We start from the raw sequence: 17,221 nt of genomic DNA on the forward strand, positions 1-17,221 counted from the left end.
TTAAGTCTTAAACGGAGTAATTACTACTGTAGGAACTAGCCTTGGAGAAAGCTTACGATCGCGTCCCACAGGGAGTCTTGTTGGGGGGTACTGTTGGAAAACGGAGTACTGAGGTTGTTGCTACGAGCCATCCAGTCCTTGTAACCAAAGTGAGAGCTGTGTCCGCATACTTGGTACAAAGTTAAACACATTCTTAGAGGGCGTTGGCCTCCGCCAGGGTTGTCCCTTGTCTCCGATTCTGTTTGTGATATTCATGGACTGGATCTCAAGGCGCAGCCGGGGGAAGGAAGGGGTCTGGTAAAAGGTCCTCAGAATTGCATCTCTGCTTTTTGCAGATGATGTGGTTCTGTTGGCTTCGTCACACTGTGACCTTCAGCATGCACTGGGGTGGTTGTAGCCGACTGTGAAGCGGTCGGGATGAGACATGACATGAGTTTCCTCCAAAGGGTGGCTGGGACCAACCTTAGACATAGGGTAAGGAGTTCTGACATCTGGAGGGAGCTCAGAGTAGAGCCGCTGCTCTTTCAAGTCGAAAGGGGTGAGTTGAGGTGGTTCGGGCATCTGATCAGGATCCTCCTGGGCGCCTCCCATTAGTGGTGTTCTGGGCACGTCCCACTGGTAGAAGGCCTCTGGGCAGAAACAGAATATGCTGGAGGGATTACATATCTCATCTGGCCTGGGAACGCCTTGGGGTCCCCCAGGAGGAGGTGGAAAGTGTTGCTTGGGAGAAGGGCGTCTGGAGTATTTTGCTCAGCCTGCTGCCCCTGTGACCCGGCTTCAGATAAGCGGTTGAAAATGGATGGATGGATGTAGCAAGTTATTTTTCTCAAAACCTTGTGTAAACTGTGTTTCAGACATTTTCACATTCATAAATCCCGTTTTCATTGGGGCTTTTATATGTGTGTACTGTAAAGACAAAGACCAAGGACAGTTAAAGTATCACTGTGGCAGCGGTGCATTGGCATGACAAATCAATACTTGAAGCTGTGTGCCCTTAAAACCAAATTAAATCCAAAGTCTGCCTGAAACAGAAAGTAAACTCAGTATGAACTTTCCAGGGACTGGATTAGAAAAAAAAACAGTTATTCAACAAGTTGTGTAATAAGCCTTTGTAGCTGCGCGGGTATTTCTGCATGCCCATGTTTTACATCGTGTTGATTGATTTAACAAAGCATAAAACCAAACCAATACCTCAGACAGAAAAAAACTTTGCATGTTACCAAGGCAGAAAACTAGGTTGGATCAGTTTTTCTTAGGTAACCTTTAGTGTTTGAACCAAAATGATTATTTAAACAAAGCTCCGGACTCATGTTTTGATAAGCAAGGAACCCAGGTGAAAGCTCAGGCAAACATCCTATAATAAACTTTAAGCATATTGTAATTGAAGTGGTCTGAGAGAATACTAGACTGCTGCACCTTTCTTTGTTCTGTTTTCAGGCTTTAGAAAACGTAGGCCACGAGAGGACACTTTGGTCAGTCACTGGTCATTTCAGAGATGTCCCTATCGGCTGTTCTACAAATGCAGATGCAAGTGCACGTCTCTTCAGTGAAAACTTGAATGTCAGAGAAGCCTTCAGAGATGGAGAGAAAATCTTAGTAGTTTAGCCTTCTACTAAACAGAATCACAGTGTGTCTTTCACATCACTCCCCGCCGCTAGAGACCACCTCGCCGGCAGGAGAGCGGGCAACAGGTCTAGAGAAGGAACCCCAGTCCGCTGCTGCAACAACCTGAATCCAGCCAGTGCAAACCCTAGCTCCAGGGGATCGGCCAACCCTGACTCCCCATCTGATCCGCAAACTTTCTGTTACTGCCGTTACACAGATAAGACCTGGTTCTGCCTCTGGCCACCAGCCCTGCCCCACCTGCCAGTCCACAGTGGCGGGGAGTGAGGTGGAGGGAGTGTGAGATGGCTAGCTAACTAATTCTTGTCTCATTTGTGGTCTTATAAACAGATACAGAAAGGGCGGGGCAAGGAAGCGCTGAGTGTATAAGCTGTGTGAAAACCTGCGATGAAATAAAAATAAGTAAATCAATGTATAGGAAATGGTGGGTTACTGTATGAAGCATGTGCATATGCCTGTGGTCATGTGGTGGGAGGGGCTTAGGACAGAGAAGGGAGATCTTTAGGTGGAGGGCATATTTCAAATTCTGCCATTTTTTGTTTATTTGTTTTTTACCTTTCCCAGATTTCTGCCTACCCCAGCTTTGAGCCGCACCAACCCCATCGCCAGAATAAATGTTTGCATTATATGTCTCTGGAAACATGTGAAATTTGTACATTTCATAAGTAGTGGAGATGTTGAAACTTTACCTTTTTAATTATTCAATTTTATGTTGTGACGGTGTGCTTAATGTGTGGTTGGGTTTAGACACAGAAACCACCTGGTTAGGGTTAAGAAAACATCATGATCATCATCAAAACATATAATTGAAAAGCACCTACTTTTGTTGTTTGTTGGTCTTGAACAGTGTTCTGCTGCTGTCTGCTAAGTAGCAGCCATGTCCCCCATGTGTCACGCCATTCACTATCCCTTCTTCCTCCTGATGAGAAACTCAGCTTGTTTACATGTAATCTGGTCACTGGGCTGGCAGCACTCATTGATGTTCCATGTGTGTGACCTTATTTTTAGAATTAGAGCTGTGATGTGTCTGCTAAATAACATTCAGGGAAACCTGAATGAAGCGTGCGCTCCTGCCGTTGCCCTCATTGTCTGACGATGCAGAGGAATGACGCTCACAGTATCACATATCTGCTCGGTTTATTTGGTCGGAATTCTTTTATTTTTGAACTGCAGAATCATTTTTATGTCCCAAAGAGAAAAAAAAAAAGAAACTTTCCACTTACTTTCATTTCCTCTTCTTCCAGCCTGTTGGCGTTGTTATTATGGAACATTGTGGGGTCGCAGATAATTGTCTGGTGCTGAGCGCCCGCAGCGCTCACTCAGGATATAAGCTTTTCCCCTTGTTACCAAAGTGAAGCGGCTCTCCCTGACCACAGGACAGGGCCGGCACGGTCCTCACTCGTCACTCTGGTCAGCCGAGGTCGTTTCGGTCAACTTGGCTTTGACCTCCGGCTTTTTCTAGAGCAAGGTTCAGTTGAGATCTTCCAGTGTGTGGGATGGATGTTGCCTATAATGAAGCACTGGGGAATGCGACAGATGTAGGATGGGGGTAGAAAGTATTTTTCAGCAGTTTAATGAGTGTCAAATTGTCATGTAACACTGCTTGAGGAGTCTTATTTTATTGGGCTCATATCTTGGAGCAGTTTTACAGTCTTGCTGGATTTTGTCTCAAAACAGCGAGAAGGCTGCATCCCTAATCCTATTGTGTCACAACATATGAGCTATAAATCTTAATATTGCATAATGAGGGAAAGATTACAATAGAAAGCTGCAAAAGTGGCATCTTCTGCTGGGAAATATGAGCCCTTATTAGCCACAGTGTAGAATATCATTTTCAGTTTGACCAGTTTTATGGCCCTTTTTTTTTTCATAGTTTCCCTCTCACGACTTCCACATGAAAGGACAGCTCAAAGATAATTAAGTGGAAAATACTTTGAAAGGCCGTCAGCCTGTGCTGATGCCATCTTTACTGAGGAGACATTACCACTCGGCTTCGCTCTTGCCAGACGCTGTGATCTTGGAGATAACAACAGATTGAAAGGAAAGTCAGCTGCCCCTGTCTGCAGGCGTTTTGGATGAAATTCAGGGTTCTGCACTGACATAAATACGAGCAAAAGGCTTGTGACTAGGCCATACTTGTGGCCTTTGCTTGGCGATAGGTCTGAATCTACGCAGATAAATACCAGTTGTGGTTCAAGTTGAGGTAAATGGGGAATCTCAAACATTTGAATGACCTTTGTGCACACACCGAATCAAATAAAGTGCTTGTGATAAACTCTTGATATCAATACTTGCCTAAACTCTTATCATTAGTCACTGTCACAGAATCAATACACTGCAGCTTTACTGAGTCCTACTTTCATCATTTTCTGTTGTTACATTTTTTCACTGTTTTTTAAGAGGAGAAGATTGAAGTTTTCAATTGTTGACAGATTGTAAGAAAGTATATCTCCACTAACCCCTGAAATAACACGACCCTTGCTCCGCATTTAACCACCATATAACCACTATTTCTAAACACATTGGGTTAATAACCTGGTGACTGACAAGAATAGAAAACAAATTCCAATTTCGCCCACATTTAGTCATCTGCGCTCCCCTCAGACAGACTATATATGTTCAAACTCTTCTATTCTGGAACCAGATGGTTTTGGGTGAGCAGGAGGCGGACTCGGTTCGGATGCGGCCATGTTGTTGACAGCCCTGTTGATTCTGTTTATTCTAACCTCATATCGCAAGCGCCACTAATAGCAGCTCAGCTCTCGGGCGGCATCTATATCCAGGCATGCCAGCCAGGCTGAGGCCATTAATCAGCCAGTCAGCTGTCCGTACTCTGATTATATGTGAGGTAATGGAGTTACACTGCAGTCGTCTCACCACACTGGCTGCTGCTGCTCTGTGTTACACTTATAGCTCAGGAACATCAGAGCATCACTTAAAGGTCCTGTGAAATGTTATCGTTACTTCTTTAATGTGATCTATTTCCTGTTGAAACTAGATTGATCCGTAAGACACTTGGCAGATTTTCAACCTGGGCTGTGTCACTGTGATGTGGGGAATGTGTGCCGATGAAAGGTGTTAAGTAGCCCCCCTGTGTCGTCAGCTCAGGGAGCTCCCCGTCTGTTCGCCAGCTAAAAGCCACAAGATGATGCAAAATAATGCATTTTCCGTCATGCGAAATGACGTGTCTGTTGTCATCTGCCAGATTTTGTACACGGCAGTGGCGGGAAGTTCCAGGTGCCTTTACAGAGCTCACACAACAAAAACTACAACAAAACCTGCTGGGCAAAATTAATATTTCTGAGTCACGAGTGTCATGGGAAACATGTCCTCTAATATCTTCAGAATATCAGCTCTTTATGTGACATAATAATGAGGTTAAAGTTGATAGCATACGGACTTGTTGGTCCATGTGAACACAACCTCCCCCTTTCATTCCTTCAACCACCTTGCCGTTGAGATATTTGCACATATCCATAAACCTGTTGATACCCAGGTCTTTCATGATATTTACCAGTGGGTATGTTTCTACTGCCAACCAGAAATGTGTGCTTTTCCTTTGGGCATGCAGCTCTACCCCAGCCTTGCAAATTGTTGGTGAGTTGGTTTGTGTACAATGTCTCCATGACAACGCACAGAGATAATCGTAAACAGATGAGGCCGTGTGTCGCAAACTGCAGTAAAAACCCCAGTTGAGACACATATTCCGAATTGGCTGTATACGTGCCCAAACAATGCTATTAAAACCCGACTAATATGAATCCTCTTCTTGTGAAAAAATTGCTCACCCCCCTCAAATAAGTCCTGGCTGTGTGATTTAATGTCATTTCTTAAAGTGGAAAAGAAATTTTACAAACACTGGTAGCCTCTCATATCCCAATTCGAAACAATGCAGTCTATGAAGTATGACCGCAGAAAGATAACTGTTGGTTGCTCCAGGGTATATTTATATATACACACAGAGACATATTGGTGCATTAATTGTGTAGACACAACTATGTGTCAAGATGTGACTGTGTGGATACATACATGTTGGATCAGGCAGTTCCTCCAGAAAATGTGATCGCAATGATTAACGCAAATTCAACGAAAGTCCGTAATATTTGCAGGTTCATGCAATTTTTCAAAAGTCCCGTGATTTTTCCGCATTTTTCTGCATTTTCCGGCTGACCAGAAGTCGTTGCGCACAAGCCATCAAATGCGCTAATGGCATTGCAGTATGGAGAAACACTCTGTATTGACATAAAAATTTTCACTGTTGAAATACATACAATATTTGTTGAATGTATTAAAATGTTATGTTTACAGAAGATGTAGCTTACATGTTGTTTTACAGTCACATTGTCTGGTTTGAGAGCTACAATATTCACTCAGGATTTTTTGCAACATTATTGGAGTCCATGTTTTGAAACTAATTAAATAAAACTAAAGAAGAAAACTATAAAAAACATTTGCAGCTATTTTTGTAACATTCAGTATGATTATTATAGCAAGGGATTACATGACTTATTTTTTTGGAGGTAGTAGTTTGAAAAAATCACACTTTTTTCTTTTTGTCAGTAGCCACATTTTTTGTCATTTGCCGCAATTTCCCACAAAAAAATCACATAATAATGCCAGATTTTTTAATCGCAGTTTTTGACAAAATTGGCCGCAAATTCAAGGTATTCTTGCCACTAGATCCTGGAGGGACTGATTAGGGAAAGGTTAGGTTGACATGATAATCTTGAGTATTACCAACTGACCTTTATTTTTATTTCATTTTGTTAATATTTATTCATTTTTCCATTTGTTTATTCATTTATTTTGAATTAGTTGCACACCTACTTTTAGTTTATGTATATATATATTTTTTAAATCTATCTTATTTATCATTACTTTGCTCTTATGAGGTCAGAGGGGATTGCTGGGGGCTGGAAGGTTAATATTTCTGTTAAAAAAGAAAAATGAAACAGTGTTACTGTATCATTATATATGCAAATTGATGAATACATTTTTTTGTTTTTTAATACAACTAACATCAGCATATCCCACATGTCTCTAGTGGAAAGTACTTAATTCAGAAAAAGGTCTAACTACAAAAAATCCAAAAGGGATATGCTGTTTACATGACCAGTGTCAAATTCAGAATATTGTCATTATAATGGTGGAGTTTTAGTGTGCATGTAAACGTACCCATTGTTGGGTTTGACTGGTGACCAAATGGTTTTCCAGCCATGGTCAGTTTTGAACTAGTGATTTTTAGTGTGCACTTTACAAGTTACTATTTCTTTAACTATTATGTCACCAGAAAAGTCAGATTACATTTTTTTGTGTTTTACACAATAGAAAGGCGCCTAAAAGTATGTAAAAAAAAATGTGTATAAAAACTGTAAAAATGTATTCTTCCAAAAATTGGATTATCAAACAGTTGCAACCACCCTCAGCTCCTTTAAGTTGAGTTCAGACTAAAGATTTGTGACAAGACAAAACCCTTTTAGAATGTTGTGCAAAGACAACTTGCAGCGGTGTGAACTGGCCGTCTGAGCTCGACTCAAGCCGGCTGGTGGTGTCACCTGCAACTCTGCTGGTCAAATCACTGGCGGCAGGTCTTCAAATGTAAAGCATGTCATTTGTTTCTCCAGTGTCTCCACCGATCCCTCTGTGTGCCGGTGTCGGGCGATGGGTTGCTGGGTGCTTATGCCCCGCCCACACACACATATATTCTCACTGACTAATTTACGCCGGTTATTTATGTTAAAGTGGTGTGTGTATTATGAATACAGTCCATCTGATGCTTGTTTTATGTTTTCGCTGTTTAATCATTACAAATGCAGCTGTAGCCAGTATCTTACTATCACTATACTCATTCATATTGTTATTAAGAAGCTACATATTATGTTCAGCCGTAAAATAAACCTGAAAAGCTGGAAATCAGAACAGACGTACAGAGAGTTGTTGCACAGAGATGATACACCATCTCATCTAGTTGCATTGGTGTGAACCAGCAGGTTTAGAACGTTGCAGAACGGCACATTGTAAGAAGTTGTGTTTTTCAACTTGTCTTGTTGTGAATCCTTTGTCTGAACTGGCTTCAGATTTTTTTTTGGCTTTGCGAGCACCTTACTGCATCCTCTGTCTCTGTTTGCTGCTGTGTCCACACCCCTCCCACTCCTTCGGCCTTGCAGACAGCAGCAGTTGTCAAGACAAACAGATGTGCTCAGCACTCCTCCGCTGTCCTCCGTCCCCGAGGAGACACAGCCGATGTGGATGTTATTGTTTAAAGAGGAGCTCCTCCTGACTGTGTGGCAGGGCGGGAGGTGGTGGTGGTGGAGATGGTGGTGGCGGGGGGTTAACCTGCCCCCGGGTGGCCGGGGCTCCATAAATCTTCACCGTGACGGCGAGTTCCTGGCCCGGTGCAGGTTGGAGGGCCAACAGAAGAATCCAGGGCCCCCACTTGGTTTGCTGGTTCTGTCGGCGGGGTTTGGTCAGGATGTGGGGGTCTCGTTCACAGCAGCAGAAGGGACCAAGTGAAAGTCCTCATGGGAGGCAGAGATAACATCAACAGTGATCTATAGGTCACTGAGCTCTCACTCTGTGTCTGCTGTGTGCGATGAAAGAGAGAGAACGTCCACTGAGAGAGACGGAGAGGGACTGCTCTGATTGAACGTAGACATCAGAGGGTTAATGTCCACAGGGCCTGTGTGTACAGCATTTAAACAAAGTGTAGAAAAAGGAGAGTGTGTTGTGATCATTGAGAGGGTCGCTGGGCTCAGCAGAGGCCACGGTTCGGCTGTCTGCTGCCCTCGTGTGCTCCCCACGCTGCAAGGACAGACTTGCCTCCATCAACTGCTGACAGACGGTTACCGCTGAGGACAAACCTCCACTGATTGGAGGGATGAAGTGTGAATATGAAGGATGGATATGAGTGGTGATTCCTCACATCTGGATTACTTTATGTTCCAGAGAACTGTTTTTTTCACAACCTCTGTGACTGTAGTGATGATAACTTTGTATCAGGCAATGGTAGCTGTTGGGATCTAAAGACGTGACATAACAGTGGTAGAAAGAAAGTTCATCAGGGCAAGAAAATATCAGAAAGGTCCAGTTGTCACCACTTTTCTGCACATTTGATAGGTTGGGGTAAAAATCGACACAGCATAGTATTGCAATATTTTTGTTTGGCAATATGGTATCGTCACGCAGTGCCAATTATCGATGTTTAAATTATATAAATTAGGGGTGGGTGATATGGCCCTAAAATAATATCACTATATTTCAGGCTATTTTCACAATAACAATATTTTTAACAATATAACAAATTAGTAAAAAAAAATAAAATAAATAAATAATAAAAATAAACTTAACAAAAATGATCTCATTTCTTTAGTTTGTGAACAACAACAGTAACTCAATATTAATAGTTCAACAAAATAAAATCTACCACAAATTACACATTTAAACAGCTCCCAAATACAAAAATGTCCCCTGGGATCTATATATATATATACATCAACAGGTGATTTCCTTCTTTTAGTAAAATCCTAAATGATTGAGTTGTTTTTTTTTCCACCTGGACATTTTATGCTCTGTCAATCAATCAGGCATTTTAAGTCCAAAAAAAGCCTTCAAAATCCTGAAGGGACTGCTTTGTGTTTGCAACAGAGTGGTAACAGAGGGAGCAAAGAATAAAACAGTTTATGTCTGAGTGTGAAATATATAATAGAAAAGCCATTTTACGTCACCCTTCACTTTCTATACATAGTTTTACACCCTGTTAGTGTGAGCTGTAAGTGGGCCTGACCAGGGTTAGTGTGTTTAGTTTAGTGTGTGTGACTGAGCTGTGTGGACAGCATGAAGTATGGCAGCGGCAGAGGGGAGTTGGCTGACTGTCCCACCGAGTACGGCACTCGCTGTTTGGGTTGGCACCCCATCCAAGAGTCCACGGATCCAAACACTGGAGGGCTGTTCACAGGCCATTACTGCTGTGATTGACAGGTCGGCCCACCACTCAGAGGGCTGCACATGAAGGACACTGTTTGTTGGTGCCAGGAGTTTGTCGCTGAGGGTGATGATTTGGCAGCTGATTGATTGAACTGTAAAAGCATTTCACAAGGTTTTGGTGGTTAAAGAGGGTGGATTTGGACCTCCGTCTCTGCTGATTATTTTTCTTTTTGACTATTCATGCTTTCTTTTTATGGCAGCATTATCAAGGTACAGACTGATCATTATCGGCACTTACTGCAGGCCTGTACTGCAGCTAAATTTATGGAGCTCAATAGGACTTTGCTTTCTTGCGTTTATACACCTCTGGTTGTGTAAGCACTGCTCCTGACAGGGCTGAGGTGGACATAAACAGACTCTGTTAAAGTCTAACTCAGTCATGTAACATGAATGATGATGACTTATAGGCCTTCATTATGTGTCATGATATAATTCAGTTGCATCGCCCTGCTGCCAGACCTCTTCACACTGCAAGGTGAATCCCAATGGTGGATATCGGTATAATAAAGCTTATTTTAGTTGCCAAAATATGGTTGGATGGTTTGATATACCATCTAAACAATGATACATGACAATATACAATGGGCTGTTAGTGTGTATTATCATGCCTTTACTACGGCCACTAATCATAGGAAATTGTCATCCAAATTAAACCCCTGACTTACCCCAATAGTGGAATGTGCCCATGCAGATATTTTCGATTAATTTGTCCAGATTTAGAGATATAAATATCTCCACCCAAAACCAATTAAAGTGAATGGAAAAATGATTTTTAAAAAGGTCAAGTGCAACATTTCCAGAAAGTGTCCCCTTTACTCTGGATACCCTTTGTCTGGAAAGAGATGATGCTGTAAATTTTTAATGCTATGAGCAATCCTGAGTCACCACATTTTCCGATTGTTCAGTGGTTCAGATAGATGTGCTGTTTTACCCATTTACAGCTGTTTTTACCCAGTTAGAGATATAGCATACAAAGCTAGCTAGCTAGCTACATCCATAAAAATAGTGACAGTAATTGTAACAAGTGTGAATGAAATTGACGGAGCTTTACGAGTGTAGTAGGTCGACGATTGTGATTTTAACAACACATGACTGGCTGACAACAGGGGGTGGCACACTACAAGATCTGAAAGTCACTGAAAGTGACAGAGCAATGTTCTGAGCAAGTTATTAGGCTAATAACTTACATAAACATTGCATGCAATAGTCCACCTTCCACCCTCTCTTCCCCACCATGTCACTTTCTCTCTGTATCTTTCGAATGCACACTCACACACCTTGAAAAAGCTGCAGTGCTCAGTCCTTATCTATGTTTTCAACCAATGTCTTCCGGGTTCTTTCGCTGTAGCTCACCAACAAAGTTCCGTAAAGGTCCAGGTAGCACTGATCTGCAAGCGCAGAGCCAACAGCAATTTGCCTCTAATGTTGTTTTTGTCTGAGAACTCTAAAAACTGTCTGCAAGTGGAAAGTCAGGGCTAAAGTCATTTAGTGTGAACCAAGTATTACAGATAGAACAACTCTCTTTTTTGTATTTTTTGTGGGATTTTAGGTATATGTTTATAAATATTTTCATTCTTGCACCTTTATTGATATTTTGTAATTGCACTCTTTCGTACTTTGTTCTTCACCTACTGCACAACAATTTACTTCAAAATAAATTAAGTTTTGTCTTATCTTGGCTCATCTTGTCTCGTCTCTTCTCGTCTTGTCTTATCTTACATTGTCATATTGTTTTTATAATTGTAATTTTTTTTTTTTTTTTTTTACTAATCCTACGTCCACTCGGCAGCTTCCATTTTTATTGAAAAAGACCCCGGCAGGACAGACAGGTCACTAGCGACTAATCAGTTCAGGCAAAACAAAATACGCCTCCTACTCCTACAAAAAGTCGACTAAAGTCAACACAGTATCATCAAAACCTTGACGAATAAAATTAAAACTATCTGTATGGCTAATTAAACCACTAGATTTAAGTGAGAAGACGTTTATAATCCATGGTGAGGTCTGTTTAACCAACTAGAGATTGCTTAACTGTTAGCTAGTAGCAACTATAGCAAGTACTGTTGCCATGAATACCTGTGGGTAGATATTCCATGCTTGCTGATATAAAAAGGAACTCCCTTTGACTTTAATAAACACACGACAGCCAGTATTTTCTGTGTCCATGAAATAAGCAACAGTTCCTCCAACACAAAAGAAGAAACTGGTTGTACAGTTCATCCAGATTTGCTTGTGAGTGCTGTTAGAATTGAGCTTTACAAAAATGATTTACATGTCTGTTTTCTGATCTGCAGCACTATGGATAAGATTTGGTTAAGCTTACGCAAAAACCATTGACTGTTGGGAGGAAATTGGATGTGAGCAGTAATCTCTTGTGCCAGAGCTGAATGCTTCGACCTCCTTCTGCTAAAACAGATTTGTGCCTCGCGTTGTTCCAGAGAGATGACCTTCATGATTCACACAGCCACTAGAGGTCCTTATTCTGTAAATATAAACATGATATTTTAGGAATTTGAATAACGACTAATGCTGTCATTTTTACTGTGAGAAGAGTCTCATATAAAGTGTCATAACTGTCCGTCACCTGGTTAACGTGCACTCATGCCTGTTATTCCTCAGAAAGCGTGAGTGGAGGCTCGCTGGAGGCCAGATGGAAGTGCTGTCCTCAGCGTTTCTCTGCTCTTGCTGGGAACATGGGCTCTGTGGCATTGGTTCTCACCATTAACAGGGCTTCCCTCCTGAATAGGCCTTGCCAAACTATGCAGTGTCCCGCCGAGTCCAGAGATGAGGACATGGGCTTGCAGTGAAGCCTAGCAGTTCCTACTTCCTATCAATGACAAGAAGCATCAATCTTAGCCGCCCTTAGTCCTGGACCCTGCCAAGCATGATTCCAGTGAGAAGAAAAAAAGCAAAAGACTCAGGCTGCTGGAATTAAACAAAGGCTGGATTATCCTCTCAATATGTCTCTTAGCAGGACAGTCCATCTCTGAATCCCCCATGGTTCAGAGCGGAAGAAACGTCATAACTTTAGTGCTGGACTGCTGTGGATGCAGTCAGTCTTCTGTGCTTTTTAGCCCTCTCCTCTCATGCCTCGTCTGCAGACTTTCTGTCAGTTGTGTTGAGAGGGCAAATAAAGTTTGAAAGAAAGTCCAACCCTGTTGCCTCCATTTCGACCCAAAATACATTTATTCTCTCACACCTGCTGAAATTCAGCAATAACCCTGTTAAATGAGCGAGGTGTGGAGTATTCCTCGGGAGCGGTAGTTTTCTCTCGGAGCTCCTCAGGGTTTCCCCATACGCTTGAGGAAATCCACCTCAGTTTCACTGATTAGAAACGTGTCGGGACAGATTTTGGTGCTCCTCTGCTCACACTGACACCTTCAGTTCTCAGCAGTGTGTTTGTTCAGGTGCAGCGGACCACTGGCCTGTTGGGGTTTTTGACTGCCTGCCTCGATACCATTCACAAGTTTATTAAACAGCGAGAGAGGAGGAGGTGGAGATGTGGCTTTTGAATGATTTTCTCAAAATAGAAAAGAGTAGTCTCACAGTGGGCAAAGCTGTTAGTGTGTGTGTGACTATGTGTGTGTGTGCATAGCTAGATGAGTGTGTGCTTGGACACTGTTACTATGTTAAGACAGCCCAACTTCAGTTTCCAATGTAATCTCATTCCTACTCCTCATGTCACGCATGGGCAGCCTTATGCATTGTATCTTAACACAGACGGGGTCAGCAGTTAGGCTTAGGCAACAAAACTACTTGGCTAGGGCTAGGAAATAATTGTTGCTTTGTTAGTCAGGTGAGTCGACTCACTAACGACTGATGTGACAAAGTAACTCATCACTGACTTTTAGTTTCAAACTGTACGCAAACATCAGAATCCTGGGTCAATGTACAGTACTTGTTGGACCCATGCATCCACTCTCTCTAAGCAGACTTTCTTGCTCTTTATACTTGGTCCATTGTTCTGACCTTCTAATAATGACACAGATGGGTTAAAATTGGAGTTAGCTGAAAACCCAGTGCATCTCATACAGACCCTAAAGGGAGCATTGTGCAACCGTATCTGACGCAAATCTGTATCACTAATATATCTTGTTTCTTTTATCTGAAAAGTGTAAAAACAACAGTTTTTGCCATTTTACACGTTGTTATTGGCTGGACTTGTTTTTGGCGGGGAGCAGTTGTGAGGCCATCAGCGGAAACTCCAGGAAGTTAGTGAACCAGGCCAAGACAAGTGCGGAACACAACCCCTCATTCAAACAGCAAATTGTTCACTCCTGGGTTTTTAATAAACTAACAAGAGATAACATGATTTTGTAACCTTTGTTAACAGAGCCAGGCTAGCTTTTTACCCTTGTTTTCAGTGTTTTTGCAAAGCTCAGCTAACCGGTTGATGGCTGTCATATTTACCATGCTGACGTCAAAGTCAAAGTCGTAGAATTTGGGTTCTATGAGGTACTTAACTATTGTCAGCGTATTCGACGCGCCCCTAGTTTGGGGAAGCAGGCTGGAGTCTAACACAGGGGTCAGCAACAAAACTTAATTTAGCCACCTAAAAAAATTGTACTTAAAAAAAAAAAAAAAGTGTACTTTATTTCAAGTATTTTCACTGCCTTGCTTTGCTGTCAGACAGTGATTTCCAAAGGGAAAATGAAGCCATAAAATGATGTCGCTCTCTTCAAAGCCAGACTCCATTTAGAAAAACAGTGATTTAACATTGCTGAACACAGGAGGTACAAATCCACAGCTGCCTCCATCAGATAGTTTGTGTTACCATTTGACTTGTGTGGCTTTTAAAAGGGTTAGTTCAGATTCACCAAAGTCACATAATAACATGAACTAACTAACTGATCAAGGCAACAGTAGACTTGTAGCTCCTGTATTCAACGAGCTAAAATGACTGTTTTTGTCAATGGAGTCTGGTGGCTTTGATGAGAGTGTAGATGGGGAACTAAAGCCGTTAACAGCCTCCCTTCAAAACAGACAGTCTGATGCAAAGGTAAAGTGTTAAATACTCTCAATATAGCATACACTTAAACTGTTATTGATTTCTTTTTAGGTTGGACTGTTTTTAGGTGTTAAAATATGTTTTGTTGTTGCTCCCATCCACAGCAGAACATTACATAGCTTCCGTGTTAGACTCCTGTCTGCTTCTTCAAACTGGGGGCATGCCGACTGATATCTAATGTATGTAATATACCGACTATGCACAAGTACCCCATATAACCAAAAAATCAGAACCGTTGATTTATCTCTTTGCCAGCAAATGAATTTTTCAAAATGTCAGACTATTCCTTTTAATAAAAGACACTTACGTCTTAAATTAAACTAAAAAATGCATCGTCATCAAGCTAAATATAAGATTGTGTGTACTTTAAGTGTGGGGACACACACAGTCATGCCACGTGTAATAATAGAAGTCTAATTGCTTCATAATTGATCCCTTAATCACAAATCCCATCACACATCAAAGCTGCTTCATAAAACTTAAACCACATTTAATAACTTGAGGCTTCTTTTATTATAACACATACATCACTATACATGGTCTATATAGGGCTTTGTGGTTCTGCAATATTTGAAGGTTACTGTTCTCTCTTGTACGGCTGCAGAGGCCAGAGTGGACGGGAGGTGCCAAAAAGCACAGACCAGACCGGGGTGGTCCGGAAACGGCCCGCAGATCCAGTGAAACTTAACAAGCATGTTCCCTTTGGATGTTAAAATGAAGTGTAACACAGATATTAATGTAGCAAGTATCACAACACAGCAGAGGAATGTAAACTGGAGCACTGGGACATCAGGCTGGACGCTAACCAGCTGCAGCAGAATACCCCCGCCGTCATAATAGCCTGAATCCCCCCCTCTAATGGCCAGCTACGCTCAAGCCTCAGCTTTTCATCACGGCTGGCCGGGAGCGGGACCGAAATGACTCCTTCAGGGGATGAAAGTGTCCAGTTACTCATCTGGGAAGGTTGATTTTTGAGATAAATCACTTGCGGTGATGTAAAGGCAGCTGATGTGTGTGAGGGTTCAAGGCCTGTACAGTATATGAATCTCTGAGCTCTGTAACACATTAATGAGCAGGTGAATGAAGTGATAAACTCACATAACATTTGGACTTATGGCCTCCTGTTTTACACTGGATCTGTGTGTTTGTGTGTGTCATTTTCTCCAGAGGTGTCCTTCCTTTGGGCCGCTCACCAAGTTCACCACAGTTCAGAGTACTACAACCTCACCACGGCCCTCAGACAGTCCCTCACACAGCAGTTCACATCATGGGTAAGATATTATTCATTCTCTTAAAGGATAAATCTATTAATTATTTTTATTTTCAATCCCCTTTACAGACCATTTTATCTTTCAGTTGCTTGGAAACAACATCGATGTTCCACTAAGACTTGTGGTCCAGCCACTACTGCACTAAAACAGCACATGAAACGCTAAACTTCAGTCCTCCTCAACTGAAACTCACACTGTGGGAAATGGTGAAATTAGTTTTAGGACCTTGCTGCTCAGTGGTAGGTTGTTCCCTCCAACAAAGTACAGACTTAATGTCAGGAAAAACAGTCTACCGCTTCCCTAAAGAAACAAACCAGCATAAGACGTGGATAGCAGTGGTCGAAAGATGGAATTGGAGACCACTGAGAAACTCCAGGGTCTGTAGTGCTAATTTCATAACTGGTAAGTAAGATTGTTCAAGCTCAGGCTCGCTAGCCAGCGGTCTACAGAGAGGTGTCTGTTTTGCCATATTCAATCTCCAAAAAAATTGCAAAACTTACCGTTAATGAAATGAGCACTTTAGACCCTGCAGGTCACTGAGGGTGTCCAATCCTTTCTTTTGACCACTGCAATCCACTCTTTGCGCTAGTTCGTTTCTTTAGAGGAGCGGTAGACTTTTATTTCTGACATCAAGTTTGTACATTGTCGAAGGGAACAACCTACCATTAAATAGGAAAGGTCCTAAAACTAATTTCGCCATTTCCCACAGTGTGTATATCTGTTCAGGAGGACTAAAATTCAGCGTTTCATATGCTGTTCTCATACAGTAGAGGCTGGACCAGAAGTCTTAGGGCTCATTTATTCTCCGTTTACATACAAAAATAGATAGTCCGTTTCAAATGTAAACCCCATGTGCCCCCGTACTTTCATGTGTCTGTAATGTTGGCACAGATACAGCCCGTAAATGGCACTAGAGGGCAGAGTCACTGCTGTAAACTGTCAACTGCTGTAAAGTTGGGCATTTTAACGTGGAGGTCTGTGGGGATTGTATCACTCTTGGAGCCAGCCTCAGATGGCCATTAGAGGAACAGCGTTTTATTGGCACTTTACGTTGGCTTCGTTTTTCAGCCCCAGGGGTTGCTGCTAGTTGGGGACCAACGTGTAGTCCGTCATGTCTTTCGGCTGAGTCACAGCAAAAATTTACGACTCTATAACAGCCTCATCTGACACAGCGACCATCATAACAAACATGTTGTGCAGTCTGAACACGGCGTTAAAGCTCCTTTGTTGTCCAGAAACTATTAAGATCCCATCAGTGAGTCACAGTATTGTGCTGGGTTAAATAGTGCTGAGTATAGACAGGGTAAGAAAGTCAGAGAGTATTGAGAGACGGACT

General features: G+C 42.1%; 1 protein-coding gene across 1 annotated transcript in view; it reads left to right on the forward strand.

The window, feature by feature from the left end:
• Window positions 1–17,221, forward strand: part of agmo (alkylglycerol monooxygenase) — a 76,152-nt gene that overhangs the window by 13,439 nt on the left and 45,492 nt on the right. Inside the window, exon 4 of the mRNA XM_033641523.2 lies at window positions 15,782–15,885. Coding sequence (XP_033497414.2) covers window positions 15,782–15,885 — 104 coding nt within the window. The remainder of the gene's footprint in view (window positions 1–15,781; window positions 15,886–17,221) is intronic.

Source organism: Epinephelus lanceolatus, chromosome 10 (genome assembly GCF_041903045.1).
Source record: "Epinephelus lanceolatus isolate andai-2023 chromosome 10, ASM4190304v1, whole genome shotgun sequence".
Taxonomy (NCBI): domain Eukaryota; kingdom Metazoa; phylum Chordata; class Actinopteri; order Perciformes; family Serranidae; genus Epinephelus; species Epinephelus lanceolatus.